Genomic DNA, 22,009 nt, shown 5'->3' with positions numbered 1-22,009 from the left:
ATTGAAATTCCTGACCCAACCAAAATTCTTGTAAAAAGCAAAACTTTCAAGGAGTTTGGAGCCCTTGGCTAAACACACAGAGAAACATATTAAAGCAACACGATGCAAGAATGGGCATTTATCCCTTGGCGTCAGTGTTAAATGTGTAGGGTTGTGTCATTTTAAAAGTTTGGTATTTTCAAGGAACTGAGTATCCATTATTTTTCTAAAAATCAGGGCTTTCTGGTAGATTTTAATAGAACCCTGTACATTATAAAAAAGGAGTACTCAGCATGTGGAAAAGTGACTAAAAGGGTCACATTCCTGCACAGTACACCAACGGTACATAGTGCAGTACCAGACGCTCCAGGCATACAGTAATAATGACAGACACTGTTCTCCCTATTATAAGTCAGTGTATCATCAAAAGAGTTTGAAGAGTTTGAACTACATAGTGCTTCTTTAAAGGAACACGCCACCCAATGTCTATAGTAATATGTTCTTACCTTAACTTTCACGAGTTGAGTCATACCTCTCCCGTGTCGGTAGGTGCACTCAAACGCTCTGGTGCGCGGCGCGAGTGTGTTGGCATTTTGCTATGCTAGCGGGCTCAGACGTAGCCACAGAGGGAGGAAGATAGCACTAATCAAAAACGTTTTCCCTACTTAAATACAGTTGCACGAGTAGTTGATAAAAATGTGTAAGGTCACACAACATGAAACTTGGCGATTTTCCAAGCGAATAAACAGGAGAACTACAATGTGTGGCGCAATAGCACTTGGGAGTACTTCGACCTAGCGTAGTAATATTAGTTAACACCTAACGACAGTGAGGTGACAATAACAGTGAACTCCTGTCATGTAGTGCCTAAGACCCGTGAGAACATGTTACACCAATCTGCTCATTTGTCACAGTAGAAGCAATACCTTCAACACATTACTTTTTTCATTAGGTATATTTCAGAAAATGGCAATATTCACAAAACATAAATCTATAAAAAAAAGTTAACATTTTTAAACACGGATTCAGCCAGACCAGGTGGCTTTAGCTCAGTGTCCAGTATCAACTCGGCCATAAAAACTCATGTCAAAGGCCAGCCTGAAGTTATTTTGCAGGACAGCATCCAGCTTCATGACAATATAAACGGAATGGTGTTTAGTTCCATAGGTCACACCAGCACAACAACAATGAAGCTCGAGTTGTGTCTGGGAACAGTGTTCTACGTGTGGGGACGTTTCCACTCCTGCTCACTTCCTCTTCATCTTCTTTAGGGATTTCCACTCTCCCTCCTGAGTAGATAAACTGCCAAGGAGCTCCTTCACCTTCCTCTTCCTCTCCGAATCCCTGTAACATGCCAAACACACATCAGAGAAGGCATGCATTTTCTTTCAAGTAAATAATTTCATGGATGGCAATATACTACTTTAATATAACAATACACATATTGCAAGAACTTCTAGTTCTGTGGACAGACTGGATCTGCAGTAACACACCTTCTCATGACATCAGAAAGCTTCTCCTGGGCTAGGAAGCGTGTGTCCTTCCTGATCTCTCGGAGTGCGCCCTTGAACTCCTTCTTGTACTTGTGTTTCAACCGCTCCTGCTCTCGCTGCTCCTTGGTGTTGCCTCGCTTCTTGCCATAGTCCAGCCTTCATGGAAGAGGAATAAAATAACAGGATCATGAATACAGAAAATTATACATCAAAATGAACTGCAATGTATGTATCTGTTTCATGATATAAACACATGATGTGAGACTTACACTTCAACAATTTTAGGGGTAAGAAGTTTGAGAGGAATGGGCTTTTTCTTCTCAAAGACCAGGGGAAGCTGCTCTGCAGGAGTCTCTGGTAGAGCCTCCAGGACCTCCCTGTGACACTCCTGCAGAAGAGAGGGGGTTACATTGCCTTACTCAGCTAGTTTGGTACAAAGGAGTAAGTATTCTATACAAGTGTTGTGTTGGTTCTTTGGGCTACTGTCTGGTTGTGTTGATTGAGATGCTAATCTTAATCAAATCATCAAGACTTCAAATCAGTTATACCCCTGGATGTCGGCTACCAGGTTCATACTTCCTAGCTGGAATTACATTTGTATTTATTTCTTTATCAGATACTTTTCGTTAAAGTAATTTACACTATGCTACAGATGGCACATGGGTCGTTCAGATTCAGATTTCGTTTGTATATCTGTTTAGATCATGAATGGGTCCCGACACGAAGGCCTGTCAAATATTTCTGTTCAAATCTGTCTATTTTTCAGTCCTTGATATTACTTCAATTTGACATTTTCTTAGAAGCAATGTTTGGGCATTAATATCTTGAAAAGTATTATGCCTAGCCAGTCCAAACGTAGGATGAAAGACAGATTGTGTCTGATTTGATAATTCACTTAAGCTCCGTGGGATTGACCCCTTGACCTACAGGACCACTGTATAGATACAGTGTATACTGTACAAGCACACCAACTGCTGTGGTTCTGGTATCTGGTGTCCTTATATCAGGTACTGTACGACTATGTAGTAAGCCATCCATATGAACACGTGTTTAGGCTAGATCTACCACATAGGTTCTCAAAGGGCGGCCCGGGGGCCAATGGCGGCCCGCGGAAACATTTTTGGCGGCCCACGATAACATCTGTAAAACTGTACTGTGTGGTTTGAAAAGAATGAATCTTCGTTTAGTGGTGTTTAGTGGCCGTCAGGTTTTCCTGTGGTGCTTTGGTAGCTGGAATTGGCCCTGAATAAGGCCTATGCTGATAAGAAGCAAGGCACACTGAGAATGTTCTAAATAAGTTTGTACTTGAAATGGACTGCAACCAGAACAGTTATATCTCAAAGAGATAGAGGGTAGAGAACCCCAGGGATTGTGTGTGCATTGCAATTTTTCTTAAGATTTTCACAAGTTTTCCAGGTTTAGCCTCAGTTATGAATTCAAATGTGTTTAATGCAGTAAATATAAACTGCAGAGATGCAACCTGCTCATTAAAATGATACAAATGGGATTTTTTTTTTTCCAGTTTTTTTTTTTTTTCTCCCCCCGCCCCTTTGGCGGCCCTCAGTTAATGTTGGGTTCCTGAATTGGCCCTCACCAATCAAAACTTTGAGAACCCCTGATCTATAGTGTGTATATTTATATTTTACTGATCTTGATCTTGATTTTCAAATACTAAGATAAATGTCTCAGACTTCATAGCAACACTCATGTGAAATTTCCTTGCCTTTGCAAATCTGGAGATGTGTTGTGAGTGTGGATGAGGAAAAGCTGCACGTCAGGCTCAAACTGACCTGTAAAGTGGATGGGTAGTTCTTCAAAGGGAGGTGCTTAAGAGCAGCCCTGATTGGCTGAAAGATGTGGAAGAAGGAAGGGATGTCCTTATATAAAACGGCAAACTTCTTCACAAGGTCTAAACAGGTATCCAGCAACGACAGCCTACAAACATGAAAGGAAAACCAGAGTAGAACATGTATAACACAATGAACCAGAGTGATGACACAAAATATGATTTGGGAAAGGAAAGCAAATCAGATGATTGATCAAACCCTGTACAATGTCTGGTGACATTGTATAGCTCTGGTCAGTCAACACAATAGTACCAATGTATGAGATGGACATTACTGTTCATCATCCTTATACAGGTCAGCCTCTGCCTTGCATAAGAGCAATTGCATGGCAGTGAGGAATAAGAATACTCCAAGTAAAGATACGAATTACAGTCCTGATCAGTGTGAGTTCTGCATCAAGATTTTACAGTAGAGAGAATGTACAGATACAGGCCCTTGGGCCAGAGCATTGTAGCCCTCTCCCCGGGGGAGGCCAACTCGGGTGTGATCATTATCGCTACAGTGGGATTCTTTGCACACATACGCTGCTCTGCATCTGTCTTTGTAAGCGCCTGAAGAATTTGAGCAATTAGGATACGACTGCACACCTACACGTGAAGACCCAAAGCCATTCCTCACAACTGTGATCATATGAGAATGGAACGTTACGCCCAGCTGGGCTACAGGTAATTTACCCCACAGGGACTCGCCAAAGAGGTTGATGATGACACCAGATACACACACCGTGCTGATTGTTATTTCCTGTTAAGAGACTTTCCGTGCCATGTTGCCATGGGCCTGCTCTTGGGAGATTTAGACCATGGTAGGTAGGTGTCATGAGACAATGTTTAATGTTATTGATGGTATACCAATAAAACTCACAGAACTTGCAAAATCACTTTGCCTGACATGCAGGGCTTTCAAGTTTTTTTCTCAACGAGCTACCAAACTTCAACAGCCTGGGCAATCAGAAATTATTTCCCTGAACTGTACTTGAGCCCTAAACTGCACTTGAGCCCATGTGTGCAGTCAAAGCATCCGTCACAGATTTGCTAATGGGAAAATCCCTTAAGGAAGCTTATACTTCAGCTCTTTCGAGTTAAGCCCATGCACCACCTCTAAAACAAGCACAAAGTTAGATGAACACAATTGATGAAAGAATTTACATCATCTTTAACACATAGATCTTCCACACACGAATGACAGAAGAGATGACAGTCACGCAATTGTGAACAGACTATGTCTCTAGTCATCTAATTAAACTGGTCAGTACGGCGGTGTGGTCAGGCTCTCTGACACGGTGTTGATGAAGGGCTATAATGGAAGAGCATTACAACAGATCTGAGAATGGGGCGGTGGCACAGTGAAAACAGAGCCTACCGCTTTTGCCATCTCCTCTTGAAAGCAATAACTCCTCACCAGCAGTGCAGGGGAACCCTTGACCCTCACATGGACGTTAGACAGTAGCTGGACACTTTTCCTTTCCACACATACACATCCAAAGTGGATGAACAGGAGGGCATCACATTGATTTAAATCATGGCTGTGTACGTCTAACCCATTCCATCTGAGTAAGTATTGCCCACACATCAGATGCTGTGTGAAGGATCAGCTGACTAATCCCGAGCATGTGCACTATTACCCATAACAAACTCTCCGTCACCACTTGCAAGAGCTTGAGTGTGATGCAGCACATGGTACAGTGCATTAATCAGTTGTGTCAGGACAGAAAGTGCATATACTAAAAAGAAAACACCGCAATGAGGCATGGATGTGGCACATTATGTTATTACATGCAAAACTGAAATTGGAGAAGTGGTCAAGACAGACAAAAGCAGACAAATTGGTTTAGTGACTCCCACTGCACAATCAACCATTTCGCATATACAGTATTCTACTTCTCTGAGAATGAGTTTACCTATGTGGTCTACAATGAGCCAATGACTGCCACTGTGGGGGCTGTATGAACAACATGGGCAGTCGCCAAGGGAGTCTTGCGGGGGGTGGCACAGGAGATCGCAAAAAATATCAAATAGATTTGGAATGGTGACATCAGTTTTCCATCACTCATTTATATGTTACATAACTCGCATCATAACTCAGAGGGTGTGTCTGTTAACACTGTCAGAGTTTGCAAGCAAGGCAAGCTACTGCCTGGGAAATTCTTTTACTCAGAGTTATGAAATTGGAGGGTGGGGCGGGGTGGGTGTGTCCTTAGCCCAAGGTAGGTTGAATATGGTGACCTATCAAATAACGCACATCTAACTTTGTACAGTGCTAGACAAACACATCATGGTAATGGTGTGTCACTTAAGTATAAGTATATATACTTTCTTGATCCCTTGAGGGAAATTTGTTCTCTGCATTTAACCCAATCCGTGAATTAGTGAAACACACTCAGCACACAGTGAACACACAGTGAGGTGAAGCACACACTAATCCCGGCGCAGTGAGCTGCCTGCATCAACAGCATTTCGGGGAGCAGTGAGGGGTTAGGTGCCTTGCTCAAGGGCACTTCAGCCGCGGCCCACTGGTCGGGGCTCGAACCGGCAACCCTCCGGTTACAAGTCCAGAGTGCTAACCAGTGGGCCACGGCTGCCCACTTACTTAAGCAAAGCCATCAATGACCCCGTTCACACTGCAAGTCTTAACGCGCAATTCAGATATTTTGCTTCGATTTTTTTGTTTGGCTGTTCACATTACCTTTTAAAATGTGGCCTATATCAGATTCCAGTGTGAACTGTTTGCGGTTTCCGCATGCGCAAAATAACAATAACAAATCCGCCTTGGTTGTTCACACTGCGGCCGCACTGAAAAAAATCAGACCTGAGTCTGATTCAGGACCACATATGGAAGTGGTCTAAATCTGATTTGAAAAAATCAGATCTGGGCAAGATTTTCTGAAGAAGTCTGACCTGGTCACTTGACCCCCAGTCTGAACGGAGTCAATGAATCTCATCATGGTCATTAAATAAACTAGATGTACCGCATAGCGGTACAAAATATGACCGCCGCTCAGTTCTGTACATCCATTCTGCGAAAATAAATTACATTAATCAATTTGTCTCCATCTTCTACTCCATCCCCCACTCTTGAAACTTTTGTGCATGCTTGTTTGGCATGTGTGTTTGCGGGCCGCACAGCAAGTAGCTTACTGGCGCTGCGAAGGTGAATAGACTTGTAGCACTAGCCAAAAAATTTGTAGGATTGTTATAAAACCTTTAAAATCTCTAAACAATCACAAGTAGGGCAGTTCATCACAGTTCATCCATTGCAACTGGACTGATGAAAGGCCATGTACACCTGTAGGCTACATTGTATTTGGGGAAAACAGAAGGTATCAATTTTATTTAGTTATTTATTTACAAACAAAACAATCCCTGTTATTTCCAAGCAGTTTTCAACAGCTATCAAGAAAAGAGGTCATGCCATGGATTTTTGTGAATGTTTCTTCTTCTACATATGCACGATTTTAGTCATCTTTAGTTCATATGATATTCAACTTTATTGTCAATGCACAAATGAAATACCAATAGTCTAAAACGAAATGCAGTTTTACATTTAACCAGTGGTACAAATAACTGCATGTCCAAAAGGGCCTTCATGAAATGCGTCGCTAGACTATTCACATTTTAACGGGCCAAGTTGAGAGCTGCGTCCGTTATTGTTTGTGGGGAAAAATGCTGATTTCCACATTGCAACTACTGAATCCATGGTCAGGGACCACCAGCAATGTCCTCACGGACCACGAGTGCGCTGCGAACCACTGGTTAAAAACACCTGCCTTACAGTATCAAGCGGACTTAAGCTGCCACCTCTTGGCGAAAAGTTGTAATTTTCACCCAGCTGCGTGAATCACAGAAAGCGCGAATGAAGTGGCCACTTCTAAATGGGACCCACTGCACAGTAGCTGAAGGTCTGTGGCTAAGGCAGCCATAATGAAAGTGTTATCATTGTTTGGATACTTCCCACACACACGTGCTTTTTAATCGCATAGACTACAACTACCAAGCTGGAATCAAAGCACATCGATTCACCTCTCACAGTCACACCCTAAACAAGCACTTCAAACAAACAAACAAGCGTCTCAGTCTCACGCATGTATAGCCATAGGCAAAACTGTATCAGACGTAACGTTAGTAAATCATCCATCACACAGAATGATTTTTGTAGCACGTGCAATAGGCTACAGCCCTGCCCTGGATACATCTCAAAGTGTGCTCTAAAACATTTGGTTTAAATGGAGATGTAGCCTAGATCATCACTGGTGCGTTAATAAATCTACATTGTGACGAGTTGACACAAATTATTCACTTTGACGAATTTATGTAGTCTAGTCAATTGAGCCATGCTCTTCCTTAACGTTACTTGAAACACCTTTGAAAATAGAGGATTGTTTGGGAATGAACGTTAGCTCAGATGCTTTTTGAGACTTTTTGTGGTCTTACTGTAGGCCAATGCAACATTTCACAAAGCACTGACAGGGCAACCAAGGACTGTGAGCGAATCAACAGCAGAAAAACCTATTTAGCAAGCAGAAATGTCCCAGCCTGTTTAGGATGCTTCATAGACAGGTTATCTTTCAGGTAGGCTAGGCCTATATTTTCCATTAGAAAACCACGTTAGCGAACGCGTTGTGACTAACTCACACGCTCCTGTAGGCTATAATGGTCAGAAAAGAAGATGACAGTCGAAAGATACATAACAGCACTGATATCAATGTGCTTGGTTAACTGCATTTATGGTTTTCTACAAATACACTGGTCAATAATCAAATTGGCCTCCATCACTCAACCAATGCCAATGGTAGGCCTAACATTATTTTACCTAGGTCGTAGGTAGGCCTATACAACTTGTATAAGATTAACGTACCTGCAGTTAAAACCAAGCATGTCCGATAAACATTCTCTATTTTGGCTTCAAGAAGAAATGGGAATTACATTTCATGTGAAAATCATCCTACCCTTATTAGACGTTCTCTGCGGTAAACTACAGTGTCCTTGTAGAAAGCGTCTTTCCAACCCACTTTAGATTAACTTCCAACAAAATTACGTCTCACTGCAACGATGCGCCATGTGGTGGACAAACAACTACGTAACGCCAATACTGGAAATGAAGCCAAATGATGAATATTTGGTTTTCCTTTAATCCTACTGAATTTGTAATTATGTATCGGCCGTTCTAATTGCCGATACCGATAGTATGTGCGTGTGTATACCGCCATCTACAGGCCAATGAGTGTACAGTCACTAAATGTACACATAACTTGGCATACCCCCAGAGAATGTCAGGTTAATCATACACATAAAATTTGGTGCAGTTCTGAACATCTTAACTGAAGGATGGGGCGATTAAAGCAGAATAATATTGCATTTTCATTTTTTACCGGGGGGGTGCAAATCACAAATGAGTGATTATGGGCTAGGTTGATGTGGGCCCTTGAGACCAACATACCATAAAAATGTCTTCATCCTTGGTGCCACGGTTCAGGTAGTTATTTAGGAAAAACTGCATTTTTTGGGTTTCGGGGGGCCCAGCGCGGGGGGGAGTGGCCCCCGGGGACCATAATAATGGAGGTCATAATAATCAGCAACTACAACTCTGTGTGTTCACTCTCTCATGCTATTTTAGGAGCAATGTTCCAATGCACTGGGAATAATCAAAAGGCTATTGTATTGTTGACTTATTGCTATAGTTGAGCATATCTCGACTGATAATTAACAGCACCACTACCACTAGTTTTTTTACCTGGTTTGCACAAAAATAGCACAAAACAGTCTGGGTACCATCAATCTAGTACAGGATGATGCTTTACATGTTGTTGATGTGTAGTTTGGGGACTATTGGTGGAAGGGGGTTGCCTAGGCCACCACACACACATTAGAAGCTCCACTTAGCACAAACAGCACTATAATGTGGGAAATCTCGTGCCCTGCCCCCATTCTGCTCCTTCAGGGCCACTCGGTCGCTCTCACCTGTAGTGGTTCGTCTCCAGGTGGCTGTGGAGCTGGAGCCCTTGGGTTGCGGAGAGAGGCAGGGCCTTCCTGCTCCAACCCTCAGGGGCCTCCGGGCTGCTCAGCACTAGCAGCTCACCGAACCGGCCTACTTGCTTGAAAGGGGACACCACCGAATACCCTACAAAAGAGCACACAAAGGGACAGGTGAACTCTCCTGAGGGACACAGATGGTAGTCATTACAGGAAATGCAATAAGGGCAGAAGCGGGAAGAGGCAGTTCAAAACAAGTCCAACTAGAAAGGTGACTATAATGGAAAATAACAGACCAACAGGAACATAACCAAGTAAAGATGAGACATATTTCCAGTCTAACTGGATAAGAATCCAGTAGAAACTGGTAGGAAACTGATCGATTCGGATTGGGTAAACACAGATGAGAGTAGATCGGGATAGCATAGAACACACGTAGCTTTGGGAAAAACGCTAAATGAATACATCTAAGTGGAAGACCGCAACAGAACAAAACAGCAGTGGCTCAAGTTAACAAAATTCATTTAACAACATGCCTGCATTGGAACTGAAATCCATATTTTTATCTCCATTTGTCACCAATGTAAAATTTCATAAACATCAAATAATGATGAAGTAGGCGTATCAAACATGCCTGCCCACGCCTTGGATTCTTCTGCTCCTAACAGGCTGCACAGCTTATGGCACAAGCGGCCCTCCCAGCAGGCTTTACGACTTCCAGCCCTACCGTTACTGCATTCAGCAGAGGCCGTTGACGGGGCAAAGAAGGCATTTCCCCCGGGAGTGTGACTGGACACAATGCTAATAGTTGGGGCTTGGTGCGCTGTCGCTCTTGCTCTCTCGCTCTCTCTCTCTCTCAAGTGTATGCGCGCACACACACTGCTGGCAGCGGCAAATGAGGTAATAACAGTGGTAGCCAACACCCACCAGTTATTTACAGAGTATCATAAAAAAACTTACTAGCCCACATGCTGGAATCACACGGGTGGCATGACAGTTTGACAACACTGCTCATTTAGAGCTATTCTGACTATTTACGCAACCCGAGGACCACCACTGAATAAAAATACTGATTCTCACATTGAAACTACATTACTGAATTCATGGTCACGGACCACTTGCAAAGTCCTCACGGACCACAAGTGGGCCGCGGACCACTGGTTGAAAACCCCTGTCTTAATCGATATAAACTGCTTCAACCATTTCAACTGGCCTGGACATAACACAGAATTGGAAAGATCACAGTTTTGAACAAACTCATTAGATAAACATTAAGAGGATGAACTGAACAACCCCACCTGACCTTCTAGCAAAGTTGGTCAAATTCATGTGTAAATGAATATGGCAAGAATATGACAGCTAGTCTTCTGACACTCCCTAATGAACCACTAGCTAACACAGATAACAGTCTGGGATTTTTAACAGCCAGTGTCTAAAGTGAGGTAAGCTTAAATGCATTCCTACTATCAGACTGCCCCCTACAGGCATTAATACAATACACTGTTGAGAATAACAGTCAGGAGACAATGAGCAGAAGAGAGTGCACGCTACCAAGGTTAGTCTTGTCAGGCACGGCGAGGTGTAGCACTCCCAGCAGGAAGTTGATGACCTCAGGGCAGAGGCGCTGAGAGAGGGCCACGTACTCCAGAGCAAGACAGCACAGGACCAGGCCACACGTCACGTCCTGCAGACAAGTCAGGGGACACTGGGCCACAAAGCAGCACGAGGGTTAACAAAAGTCTGTTTACACACACACACACACACACACACACACACACACACACACACACACACATTTGAAGAGATTCCTACTGGGACACCACAGGCAAGATGTAGGTGTGACTGAAACGTACACAAATCAATTCACATGCCTAGTGTAGTGTGTGTGGTGGCCTCGATGACTGATGTGACGTAACAATGTGTTTAACTATGGGTCATTGTTCACATATGCTCTAACAATAGAAGGAAAGCGTAAGTGGACACTCTGACGTACACTCTGGTCAGACACAATATGTGTGTAAAGCACTGCCACTCTAAACTGCTACACTGATTCGGACTGATGATGAAAAACACTTGTGAAAATAATAAATAAGGTCAGCTGCCATTGGCAGGTTGCAGCTTTTTAGGCCTTATTTGTGTCAAGTGTAATTTAAAATGTAATGCGAAATAGGCCCTTTCATGTGGCTAGTTGTGAAGTATTAGTTTCATTCAGAAACACACTCCTCACATACTCAAACACACTTATTACTTTTAGCCTCATCAATACAAACCTCCAGAGGTTGCATAGTCATTTTTTCCTACACACCCCATATTAAGTTTCCATTCTCATGGTATTGAGCAACAACATAAATATCATTAGCCACCACATATAAACTGCATGACCTTCAAGCACGTTCCTCATGGTAACAAACCCATTACACTGTTTTGAGTGCTTGTGTTCCATAAGGTGACTGATCATTTTTTCCCCTCCCTAGATGGGAATGGCTTTGCTTTGACAACCCTGTTTTGTATCTGAGCAGAGATGTACACACACACACACACACACACACACACACACACACACACACACACAGGAGCAGGCCTGCCCAACAGCTCCTCTGCCTTAAATAAGTGTTTACATCTGGCAGTGTGCCCACCCACATAAACAAAGTGATTGAAGGTGGTTTTTCCCAACATACACCACCTTGTCTCCCACTCACTTCCACACACACACACACACACACACACAGGAGCAGGCCTGCCCAACAGCTCCTCTGCCTTAAATAAGTGTTTACATCTGGCAGTGTGCCCACCCGAATAAACAAAGTGATTGAAGGTGGTTTTCCCCAACATTTCCCACTCACTTCCACACACACACACACACACACACACACACACACACACTTAGAGGGATACACCTAAATAATAACATACATGGTTATTGGTATTGTGTTTAGATATGTAGGGTATAAAACCCTGAAAAGTATATAACACAAAGGGAAATTCAATATAGACTTAAGCTATTACACACCCCTATACTTCTCAATCAAAGCCTGAAATGAGGGATGAGGTTCTTTTTCAGGCTTGAATAATAATAACAACATCAGTGAACATAAATGAATGTCCACCTGAGTGTGGACAACAAACAGGCAAGCAAGCAAACAAACAAACAAACAAACAAACAAACACACACACACACACCTTGGTAAGGGCCTGGCTGATGCAAAGAAATGCTGGTGTGGTGACAGGGTGTCTAAAATCAGAGGTGGGGAACAGCAGAGCTGTAATCTTCAGATAAATGAGCTGAAATAACAACAGTACAAGAACATCAAACATCAGAACATGTAAATTACACTAAATTTCTCACAATAACATGTGGCCATGTGAAATAATTCATGTAATATACATCAAAAGAATATGCATGCATTTTGTCTCATGAACTTCTACAAATAAATAAAAAAATAAATCAACATCTATGTACCACGTCTAAGCCTGGAAAGGCAGCACGTCCTGTAACTTCAACCGTTTCTTCAATGTCATGTGCACTGTCAGTAAGCAGTGTCTGCATGGCCTTGCAGGCTGCAGCAGGAAAGAGCTGACTAAGTCCATACAGCTGCCTGTGAGTGGAGAGAGGGAGAGAGAGAGGGGTGGAGACCAATCAGATCAGAGAAAGTTGAGGGAGAGTTGCAGCAGGTTCAGGTGACTGTTGACCAAGGAATGACATTGTAGTTACTTTGTTATTTTTCTAAATGACATTTGATAATTTTGAAATGTCACAAGAATGCGTGTGAATGAAATCACAAGAGTGCATCGTGCAACCCCGCCCCCTGTCCCCAACTCACGGAATGAGAATGTTGACGGTGTTCAGCTCAGGAGGCTTACTGCTAGCCAGCTCCCCCATGTACTCCAGCAGGAAGCCAAACATTTTCTAGGAGAGATGAATCATTTTAGAAGAGTAGCATCATTTTAGATGACATTAAACTCATCTTGATTGCTCAAGAGTACAGATGCAAAGCCAATCAAGTGACTTGCAGCTAAGCGCAACACACATCGGTGCGGCCACACTGGTCACCTGCTCACGCACACCAGCACCAACATTTTTAACTGTTAAGCATTGGATTAACAATGGATTTTATTGAGTGACGTTGACATAAATAGAAGTGAATCGTAATCTACATGGTGGCGGCGAGAGGGTTCAGCGGTGGACAAAATTAAGAAACCACTGCACATTTTCTGATGTCATCCTACAGTTGCTGAGTGATATTCAAATGAGTTGACGGTCATATTCAAATTTGCAGAGGTCTCTTAATTTTAAATATGACCGTCAACTCATTCAAACTCACCAACCGTAGGATGACGTCAGAAAAATGTGTGCGTGTGGTTTGCTTGCATAAAAGGATTCTGTGGATTTTGCAACAACACACACAGGTATGCAGTGGTTATTCAAAATGACGTTGCAAATTTCTTACGATGATGCATCATTCCACAAAATGATTTGTCTTCTCGATCATTAAGTTATTCGATAGGCTAAACATATAGCATTGACTCAAAACAGCTGTTAGGCTTATGCCATTTTGATCTGTAAAAAATATCACATGCAGCTTAAATTCTGCTCAGTGCACATTTATTATATTATAATAAAATATGCAGTATTCATTATTGAATGCTTAGCTAGAATTATGTTTATCCCCATCATCCCATTTTAAAGTAGGCCTACCTGCGGCCATGTAATTGGGTTACAGGTTTTCTGCAGGAATAGCATGTTTGAACGGACACTGCACTAGTCTTACAAAATGCACAGTGTTCTCAACAGAGAAGTGGATTATGTATAGTCAGGGTACCCACTCTAAGTCAAATGTAAAATTCCATGACTTGGAAACTGAATTTCCATGACTTACCATATAATGATACAATATACCGACTAATGATTTCAGAGCAGCTGCTACAACAAAATTCCCTGATATTCCATGACTTTGCCCCAAAAATGATAAATGTCTACATGTCTAGACTTTATCAAAATTCCATGATATTCCACAAATCCCATGACCCGTAGGAGCCCTGTTACATGCATGTTGTGCACAATATACAATTAGTAATATGCACATAATATGAATTCAGGCATGATCTTACAAATCCTACAGTTTAATCCTATGCTCATTGCTCACCTGTAGCTTTAATTTGTTGCCGACTCCTAAACTTGGGTGGTTGGACTTTAGAGTCCTGTCCAGTATTAGGCGCTGTTTCTCTGGGAAGTGGCCCTGCAACATGCTCTTCAGTTCCTCTGTGCTCTCTGGAGCTGAGAGAGAGAGAGAGAGAGAGAGAGAGAGAGAGAGAGAGAGAGAGAGAGAGAGAGAGAGAGAGAGAGAGAGAGAGAGAGAGAGAGAGAGAGAGAGAGAGAGAGAGAGAGAGAGAGAGAGAGAGAGAGAGAGAGAGAAAAACAAAGCAAAAAATAAAAACTTTAGTTTGATTTCCACTATTTCTATAGTTTGACCATTTGATAACTGGGACCCTCATGGTTTGATCCCACAGATTTTCTTTGAGTGGACAAATATGCACACAGACTTGTATGTGCTTGGTCAATTTTTTTTATGAAAGTGCTTAAAATGGATGGCAAATGGATGGACATCTAGCTAATGATACTTTTGGCTTCCTTTTTAGTAGACTGCAATTTTGAACAACCAGTCTTCACTTAATCCATTTTCTTTTCTTTTCTTTATGTAAAGGACACTGAATTGCCCAAGACTAAATATCAATATTCTTTACCTTACCACAAACATTAAATCTATATTTCAGAATGGCTGTCTGTAGATGCATATGTCAAATACGCATCTGGCTATGTCCCATTAGTGAAGATCTAGAAGCATGCTGAGTGGATACCTTTGAAAGTGTAGGGCAGCTCGGCCTTTGCAATCTCCTGCTGAGCCTTCCTCTCCTCCTCGCTGAGAGGGCGTGGAGCGCTGGCAGTTGGGAATTCCTCTTCATCTTTGTCCAGCTCCTCCTCCTCTGCACTGCCCTGCTCTGACTCCAGGTCCGAGTGAGCATCTTCCTTGCTGTCGTCTTCGTCCTCATCGTTGCCACTGTCGTCATCACCGTCGTCATCACCATCATCTTCCTCTTCACATTCCTCCACCTCTTCTTCACTTTCCCCCTCTTTCTCCTCTTCCTCTTCCACACTCCACTTTCCATCCTGTAGATCAACACCATCAATGTGAAAAAATAACCAGGAATTTCTGACACTCTGATGTCTGAACTCCATCTTCAGAAAGCAGGAGTGTGACATTGCAGTCTAACCTGATAAGCCAGCATCTTCTTGTCCTCTTTGTCCAAAATGAAGCCGTCATTCAAGTCATCAGCAGAGAAGTGAACCGTTTTTTTCTTGGGCCCCTCCTCCAAATCACCTTTCATTCTGCGCAATCTGTCTGCCTTTATAACAGCAGACACATGTCATGGTCAACATCACATTTCACTGGAGTTCGGTAGAACTCATATCATTCCACTGAGGAAAAGGAAACAGTGAGGGAATGAACGTACCTCCAGTATGTGCAGCCTCTCTCTCCCCTCCCGAGCCAGCTCCTCCTCACTCTTCAGTTTCTCTGAAGGTTGAGCCTTCATCTCAAAGCCAAGCTCTCTTACCATCATATCATAATCATCCAGCTGTGGGACACACACAAACACACACACAAACACACACACACACACAAACACACACACAAGATATTGCAGAGACCATAAAGACATGCAATGTCACAGAGAAAAGACTACTACAATATTTATGTGTAGAGGCATGGAATCATTTCCAACATCTTCTTAAGTCTATCAGCAGCACACCTTAGGCTTTTCCGTCTGGTCCTGGCTTTGGGCTTTGGAGCCTTTGTGGGACAGTAGACCTTGGATGGACTTCCACTCCTGGTCCAGCTTCTCTGTCAGAACGTGGGCCTCTTCTTTCTGAGTCTGACGCTCTCTCTAAGCAAAACAATGCATGACAACAGGTCTTACAAGTGCAAAAATTGAAGTAAAAAAAGCTGACTGAAGGATTTCTGCTTTTATACAAACAATCTGTTCATGGAGATGAGCACAGTAAGAAATGCATGCATAATAAGAAATAGATAGGTAGGAATCAGAACTAACCTTCTCCTGTTTGGACTTGATGATGAGCTCCTCTATAAGTTCCTGGCGAGATTTTGCCTTCTGGGAGCCCTCATCCTCTTTCTCTCCTGGGCTTTTCTTTCTTAGGAGACCACCCCCACCTCCAAAATGTGAGGCCGTGAGTTCCGCTGGAGTAGAACACAATGGCGACAGTCACAACCCACAGAGAGCGTGAAATTATTCCATGAAAACTTTTGACACAGGCAAAGAAAAAAAATAGTAAGATTACGCAGTACATAGTATATTACATGGTATAGAATACAAGTTCCAAATACCATGTACCAATACCATATCAATTTTGTTGATGAACAGTTAGTGTCAGAACTGGGAGACCGATACTTTAGAAGTGTGAAGCTGAAAAAAAAAATCTTTGCTATGCACAAGGCAACTGCCATTTAATTTGAATGCAATTCATACCAGACAACAGTCCTTTCTCCTCCGAGTCACTATCACTGTCGACAATGTCATTGAGCTTCTCCATCTCGGCCAATGATTGGCCATAGTGGGTCAGCTCCTCATCCTCGTTCAGGTTGTAAATGTCCTTCTTCTCCAGAGTCCGCTAGATGTCAACAGTATGTTATTAAGGACCACAAATGTGTTAAGCCAAGAAAAAGATCACACCAAGTAGGCCTACATTGTATCATGTTGTCAGCTCTGTCATATGAAGCCACAACTGGCAACATAATTTCAGCAAAATCCTATACAGACTAAGATAGATAGGGAAAATACCTGTCTCTCCAAAGAAAATCTCTGTAGAATCTTGTCCTCTGGTGCCATCTTGGTGTCATATTCACCAAACCGTCTGTCGATAAACTTGTTTGCTTTGCCTTTCTGTTTATATTCCTTCAACAGTGTATTTTTCCGCTGATAAAAACAAACAAATCAATAAAAACCCATGAAGAATTTAAATGTTGATTAATCACAGGTTGAACATTTCTGAAACATGTTTAACAAAATGTAACGTTATGCATTCATCTTCACACGACGTCTCTTACTTTATTGATAGCCTTGGATCTGGACACACCAGGGAGCCCAACATCATGTTTGGTCTTCCGGCCGAGAATGTCAAATTTTTTCTTGTTTATCTTTACTTCGAATGGGTTATTCTTGATCTCCGTCGAAGTTTTGGTCTTGCGGACTTTATCGGCGACATTCTTCTTCTTCTGCTGTTTGCCCATAATGAGGCTAGACATACGAATGAGACAGCATTGTAAACCACGTAGATAACAGTATTCTTACCATCAGGTGTAATATCCATGTTTGCTAAAGAATACCGATCTTATAATGACAAACTGTTGTTGAGTTACAGACTCAAAACACTTTACAGGCTCAAAACTCTGGCGTTAGCCTAGCTTTATTATGTTACGTGTTGATAATATCCCGATAGGTGAGAAATCCAGACCTGTTAAAATGCTAAAACAGAAGGGCCTTACCGATTATGTCATCAGGAGGGAGAAATAATTTTACATTGGTTAATGTACAGTCAATACGTTGCAGACTGTTTCAGAACATCGGTCTGCAGCATAACCCACGTTGTTGCTACTGCGTAGTGAACATGTCGAAGGCTGAAGGTTAAAGGGCAGTGAATAGTAACAAGGCAGGTACATTTACTTGGTCGCCCCCTTGTGGTAATCCTCCTGTCCACTGATATGTCGTCCTTATTCATGATCATTGAATATGGACTCACAGCTAAACTTCTCTCCCTACCTGCCTTTTCCAAAATGGTCTTTCTCTTATTATCTGTCCCTAATTTTCAATCATGTTTCTGCCTCTCTTGCCTCTGTCTGTCAGCATCAGAGAGATGGAGTCCACTTCAACTCTTTGAGTGGCTGGCTTTTGGCAAGCACCCATCAAGTTATGAATTAAATAACCCCAAAATCGGTAGATGTTTTGATGGCTTATTTTGTTTATAATTTGTATTATAAAGCCTAGAACATGTTGAGTGTGCCTATATATCTGCCTGCATGGGAGATAACTGCTTAGGCCTACACAAGAATCATGAGTGACTCATCCATAAACATGGCCACAGCCCACAGGACCATTTAGATGGAAGTAGGAGTAAGGATGAAAGGATATAGCCTAATCTAGGACATTCAAGAGTGATTAAGAGTCTTAATGAACAGGCCACACTTTCAAACTTTGGGATTAGAAGGAGAATTTTAATCATGGATACAAATTAAACAGTTCCATGGAAATGCAGATGTTCACAGAAAGGAATCAGAACACAACAGGTTCAACATAGCTGCATGTTTATAATAAAACAACATAATTAATTCTAAACACTCAAAACAAAGTGTGACTTAGTCATGTTATTAGGCTATATGTAAAATGCCAGTTGGGCACATTATGGAAGAAACAGGGATACAGCATTAAATGTACAGAAAATAAACAATACAAGCTTAAGCTTTTAATGCCATGCAGTCCTTTTAGAAACGTCTATGTTGTCAGTTTGCACAAAATACATACTGATTTAATAGTGGTCTAACCAAGCCTTATTAGTGTGGTAATAACTGGTCCAGTCTTAGCCAACCTAAAAGACAAAAATCCAGTTTGCATTAAGTACCCTACTCACAGTTACTGTGGTGTCCTAATTATCTTTGTGTTGCCCTGAACAGAGTGGTAACGTTACTACACAAACACTCTGCTGAGAGGGAAGCAACAGATCTCTGTGTCAGGCAGTGGTTTTCTGAGGATTCTCACAGTGGTTTTCACACACATAATGCGTTAAGAATGGCTCAGATGCTTATTCTTATGAAAAGCACAAACTCTAAAGACTTAAGAGTTTTATGGGTATGGTACATCTCAATATCCTTGTTCTCAAGTCTGACTAAGTCATTTGTTTCTCTGGACCAGAACAGAGGGAAGGATAGGAAGACTAAGGGCATATGCTCCTCAGTTCCTCTGTCTGATCCCCATGAGGCACAACTACTTTTACAGACTTTTTACAGGGAATATACACTGCCTGGCCAAAAAAAGGTCACCACCTGGATTTAACTAAGCAAATAGGTAAGAGCCTCCCTGTGGGGGCAGTGCTATGATCTAGGGTTACTGCAGTTGGTCAGGTCTAGGTTTAGCAACCCAAAGCCCAAAGTGCCCAAAGAACGAGGTCAGCTGACTACCTATACTGAATGACCAGATTATGCCATCAATGGATTTTTTCTTCCCTGATGGCACGGGCATACTCCAAGGATTCATCGGGCTCAAATTGTGAAAGAGTGGTTCAGGGAGCATGAAAAATCATCACCCGACACAGAGTCCAGACCTTAACCCCATTGAGAATCTTTGGGGTGTGCTGGAGAAGACTTTGTGCAATGGTCCGAATCTCCCATCAATACAAGATCTTGGCAAAAAATGAATGCAACGCTGGACGGAAATAAATTTTGTGACATTGCAGAAGCTTGTGGAAACGAGGCCACAGCAAGTGCATACCGTAATCAAAGCTAAAGACGGTCCAACGGAATATTAGTGTGCGACCTTTTTTTTGGCCAGGCAGTGTACTTCCTACAGTGATGTGTGTATATGCATATGTATCTGATGTATATGAATGTAATGCATGTAAAGAGTAGTCACAAATTAAAACTCCATTAAAAGGCCATTTCAAAGTAGCCTAGCCTATTGTGTGAATTTGTGAAGTAGAAGATTCTTTTGGTTCCGTTATTTGGCGTCTGGAGGACCTCATTGTCCCTGGTAAGCCTAATATCAAACACATCTGGGGGACCTCATTGTCCCTGGAAAGCCTAATATCAAAACAACGGGGACCTCATTGTCCCTGGAAAGCCTAATATCAAACACATCTGGGGACCTCATTGTCCCTGGTAAGCCTAATATCAAACACATCTGGGGACCTCATTGTCCCTGGAAAGCCTAATATCAAACACATCTGGGGACCTCATTGTCCCTGGAAAGCCTAATATCAAACACATCTGGGGACCTCATTGTCCCTGGAAAGCCTAATATCAAACACATCTGGGGACCTCATTGTCCCTGGAAAGCCTAATATCAAACACATCTGGGGACCTCATTGTCCCTGGTAAGCCTAATATCAAACACATCTGGGGACCTCATTGTCCCTGGAAAGCCTAATATCAAACACATCTGGGGACCTCATTGTCCCTGGAAAGCCTAATATCAAACACATCTGGGGACCTCATTGTCCCTGGTAAGCCTAATATCAAACACATCTGGGGACCTCATTGTCCCTGGTAAGCCTAATATCAAACACATCTGGGGGACCTCATTGTCCCTGGAAAGCCTAATATCAAACACGGCTTGCGCTGATTAGGGGCCTGATGGTTTCTTCAGGTAATACATGAGTAATTTAACAAATAATAATACAAAAAAAAAAAAAAGAACAAAACTGCATATAGTTTTTCCTCAATAATTAAAACACAGTAAAACATTACTTCAAACTAGGCCCATCCTCAACTTCAGGCTAGTAAAGGTACAGTGAAGATTGCATTTTCATGGTTTCCATTTGGGTGGCCTTGGGGTGAGAGCCTGTCAAAGCCCAATACATTTGCTCATGACTTCTAGCATTCATCTGTCATTTTTCCATAATATATTGTTGAGGTCATGATTATATTTAGCCTCATCAGGCAATGCAAATGGCCATCTCCAAAGAATGACAGGATTGCATGTAATATACATCAGAAATCAGCACCGTGCATTTTGTAAATCCATAATTGTTATTTTATACCATAAGTAGCATGATTAAAAGCTTATTTTTGCATTCATTTTTTAAAAGACACTTGAGTACAATTTTTATACAATCCCAATACATTCGGGTGATTAACTGGGTATAGCCGTCTTTTCTTAAAAATATCAAATCAACAGCTCACTTTATATGTGGGCCAAAACAAACATGCGAAAAAAGCCACACGACCATACTGGAGCAGACATGATGCAGTCATTCATCAGTAAAAGCCGTTAACAAAACTAAAGGAATTCTGAGCCACTGTTCTAAAAAAAAAAAAAAAAAATTGGCACACACTGCACTGTAGGAGAACATATATAAAAGATTCAACTAAAACAGAGGAAAAAGGCCTTTTCCCCAAATCAGAGAGCTAGGTCTCGGTCTTCTTTTTGTTTTTCTTCAGGAAGGATGGTGTTCGAAACTTCTTCTTTTTCTTGGAGGGGGATTTGCTGGGCGACTCATCGCTGCCTTGGTCGGCAGCATCATCAGGACCGCCTGCTTCATCCCCTTCCGTTTGTTGTGTAAGGTCTGCCTGGGTTGGGCCAGAGTCTTCAGCGGGAAGTGCGGGGGCTTCGAAGGGGTCATCTGGGGTCAGATCGGGGAGGGTCTGTCTCAGTGTGGCTGCGTCACTCTCATCCTTAAAGGTCTGATCTCGCTGGGACTCTGAAGGTAGGGGTGAGACACAGAGGATCTCAGACAGAGCAAATGCTTGGCAGCTTTTGGGACCATTTACCAATTCTTGCTGAAGACTTACACGTCATTCCCTCACACAAACAAGAGCAAGCTACTTTTCTATGAATTCTACATTCTTAAGCAAACAAGCACTGCACAGGTATTTGCAGATCAAAGTTATTTTGTTTGATATAGTCATATAGTGTTTGTCATAGTCTCAGCCATATTGCCTGG

At 42.3% G+C, this 22,009-nt stretch overlaps 2 protein-coding genes across 14 annotated transcripts in view; both read right to left on the bottom strand.

The window, feature by feature from the left end:
* Positions 1–915: 915 nt before the first annotated feature.
* On the bottom strand, positions 916–17,987 carry nop14 (NOP14 nucleolar protein homolog (yeast)). Its single transcript, XM_048259660.1, has 19 exons — positions 17,844–17,987; positions 17,406–17,595; positions 17,140–17,274; positions 16,828–16,969; positions 16,393–16,538; positions 16,093–16,227; positions 15,796–15,918; positions 15,556–15,687; positions 15,142–15,451; positions 14,430–14,560; positions 13,107–13,192; positions 12,746–12,881; positions 12,466–12,567; positions 10,837–10,990; positions 9,274–9,433; positions 3,263–3,407; positions 1,742–1,860; positions 1,473–1,628; positions 916–1,323 (listed from the first exon to the last, which is right to left on the bottom strand). The coding sequence occupies exons 2-19, from the start codon at positions 17,586–17,588 to the stop codon at positions 1,227–1,229; spliced, it is 2,592 nt and encodes an 863-aa protein (XP_048115617.1). The 5' UTR covers positions 17,589–17,595; positions 17,844–17,987; the 3' UTR covers positions 916–1,226.
* A 561-nt stretch (positions 17,988–18,548) lies between these two features.
* The window catches only part of add1 (adducin 1 (alpha)), a 26,412-nt gene continuing 22,951 nt past the window's right edge, over positions 18,549–22,009 (bottom strand). For 8 of the 13 annotated variants that reach the window (XM_048258187.1, XM_048258189.1, XM_048258190.1 and 5 more), the window contains 2 exons: positions 20,600–21,766; positions 18,549–20,084 (listed from right to left, as the gene is read on the bottom strand). In XM_048258187.1, coding sequence (XP_048114144.1) covers positions 21,474–21,766 — 293 coding nt within the window. In that variant the 3' untranslated portion in view covers positions 18,549–20,084; positions 20,600–21,473. Of the gene's footprint in view, positions 20,085–20,599; positions 21,767–22,009 lie in introns of those variants that run through there. The other 5 variants (XM_048258194.1, XM_048258200.1, XM_048258201.1 and 2 more) reach the window with 3 other exon arrangements.

This window comes from Alosa alosa, chromosome 12 (genome assembly GCF_017589495.1).
Source record: "Alosa alosa isolate M-15738 ecotype Scorff River chromosome 12, AALO_Geno_1.1, whole genome shotgun sequence".
NCBI classification, from domain to species: Eukaryota; Metazoa; Chordata; class Actinopteri; order Clupeiformes; family Clupeidae; genus Alosa; species Alosa alosa.
This window is presented reverse-complemented; position numbering and strand designations above follow the sequence as displayed.

Excerpts from the sequence above, each read along its gene's own strand:
- nop14 (XM_048259660.1), bottom strand. The coding sequence starts at position 17,588 with ATGGGCAAACAGCAGAAGAAGAAGAATGTCGCCGATAAAGTCCGCAAG. Across the intron at positions 15,452-15,555 it reads AGAAGATGCTGGCTTATCAG|GATGGAAAGTGGAGTGTGGA; the intron begins GTTAGACTGCAA and ends GTTGATCTACAG. Across the intron at positions 3,408-9,273 it reads CTGGAGACGAACCACTACAG|GCTGTCGTTGCTGGATACCT; the intron begins GTGAGAGCGACC and ends TCATGTTTGTAG.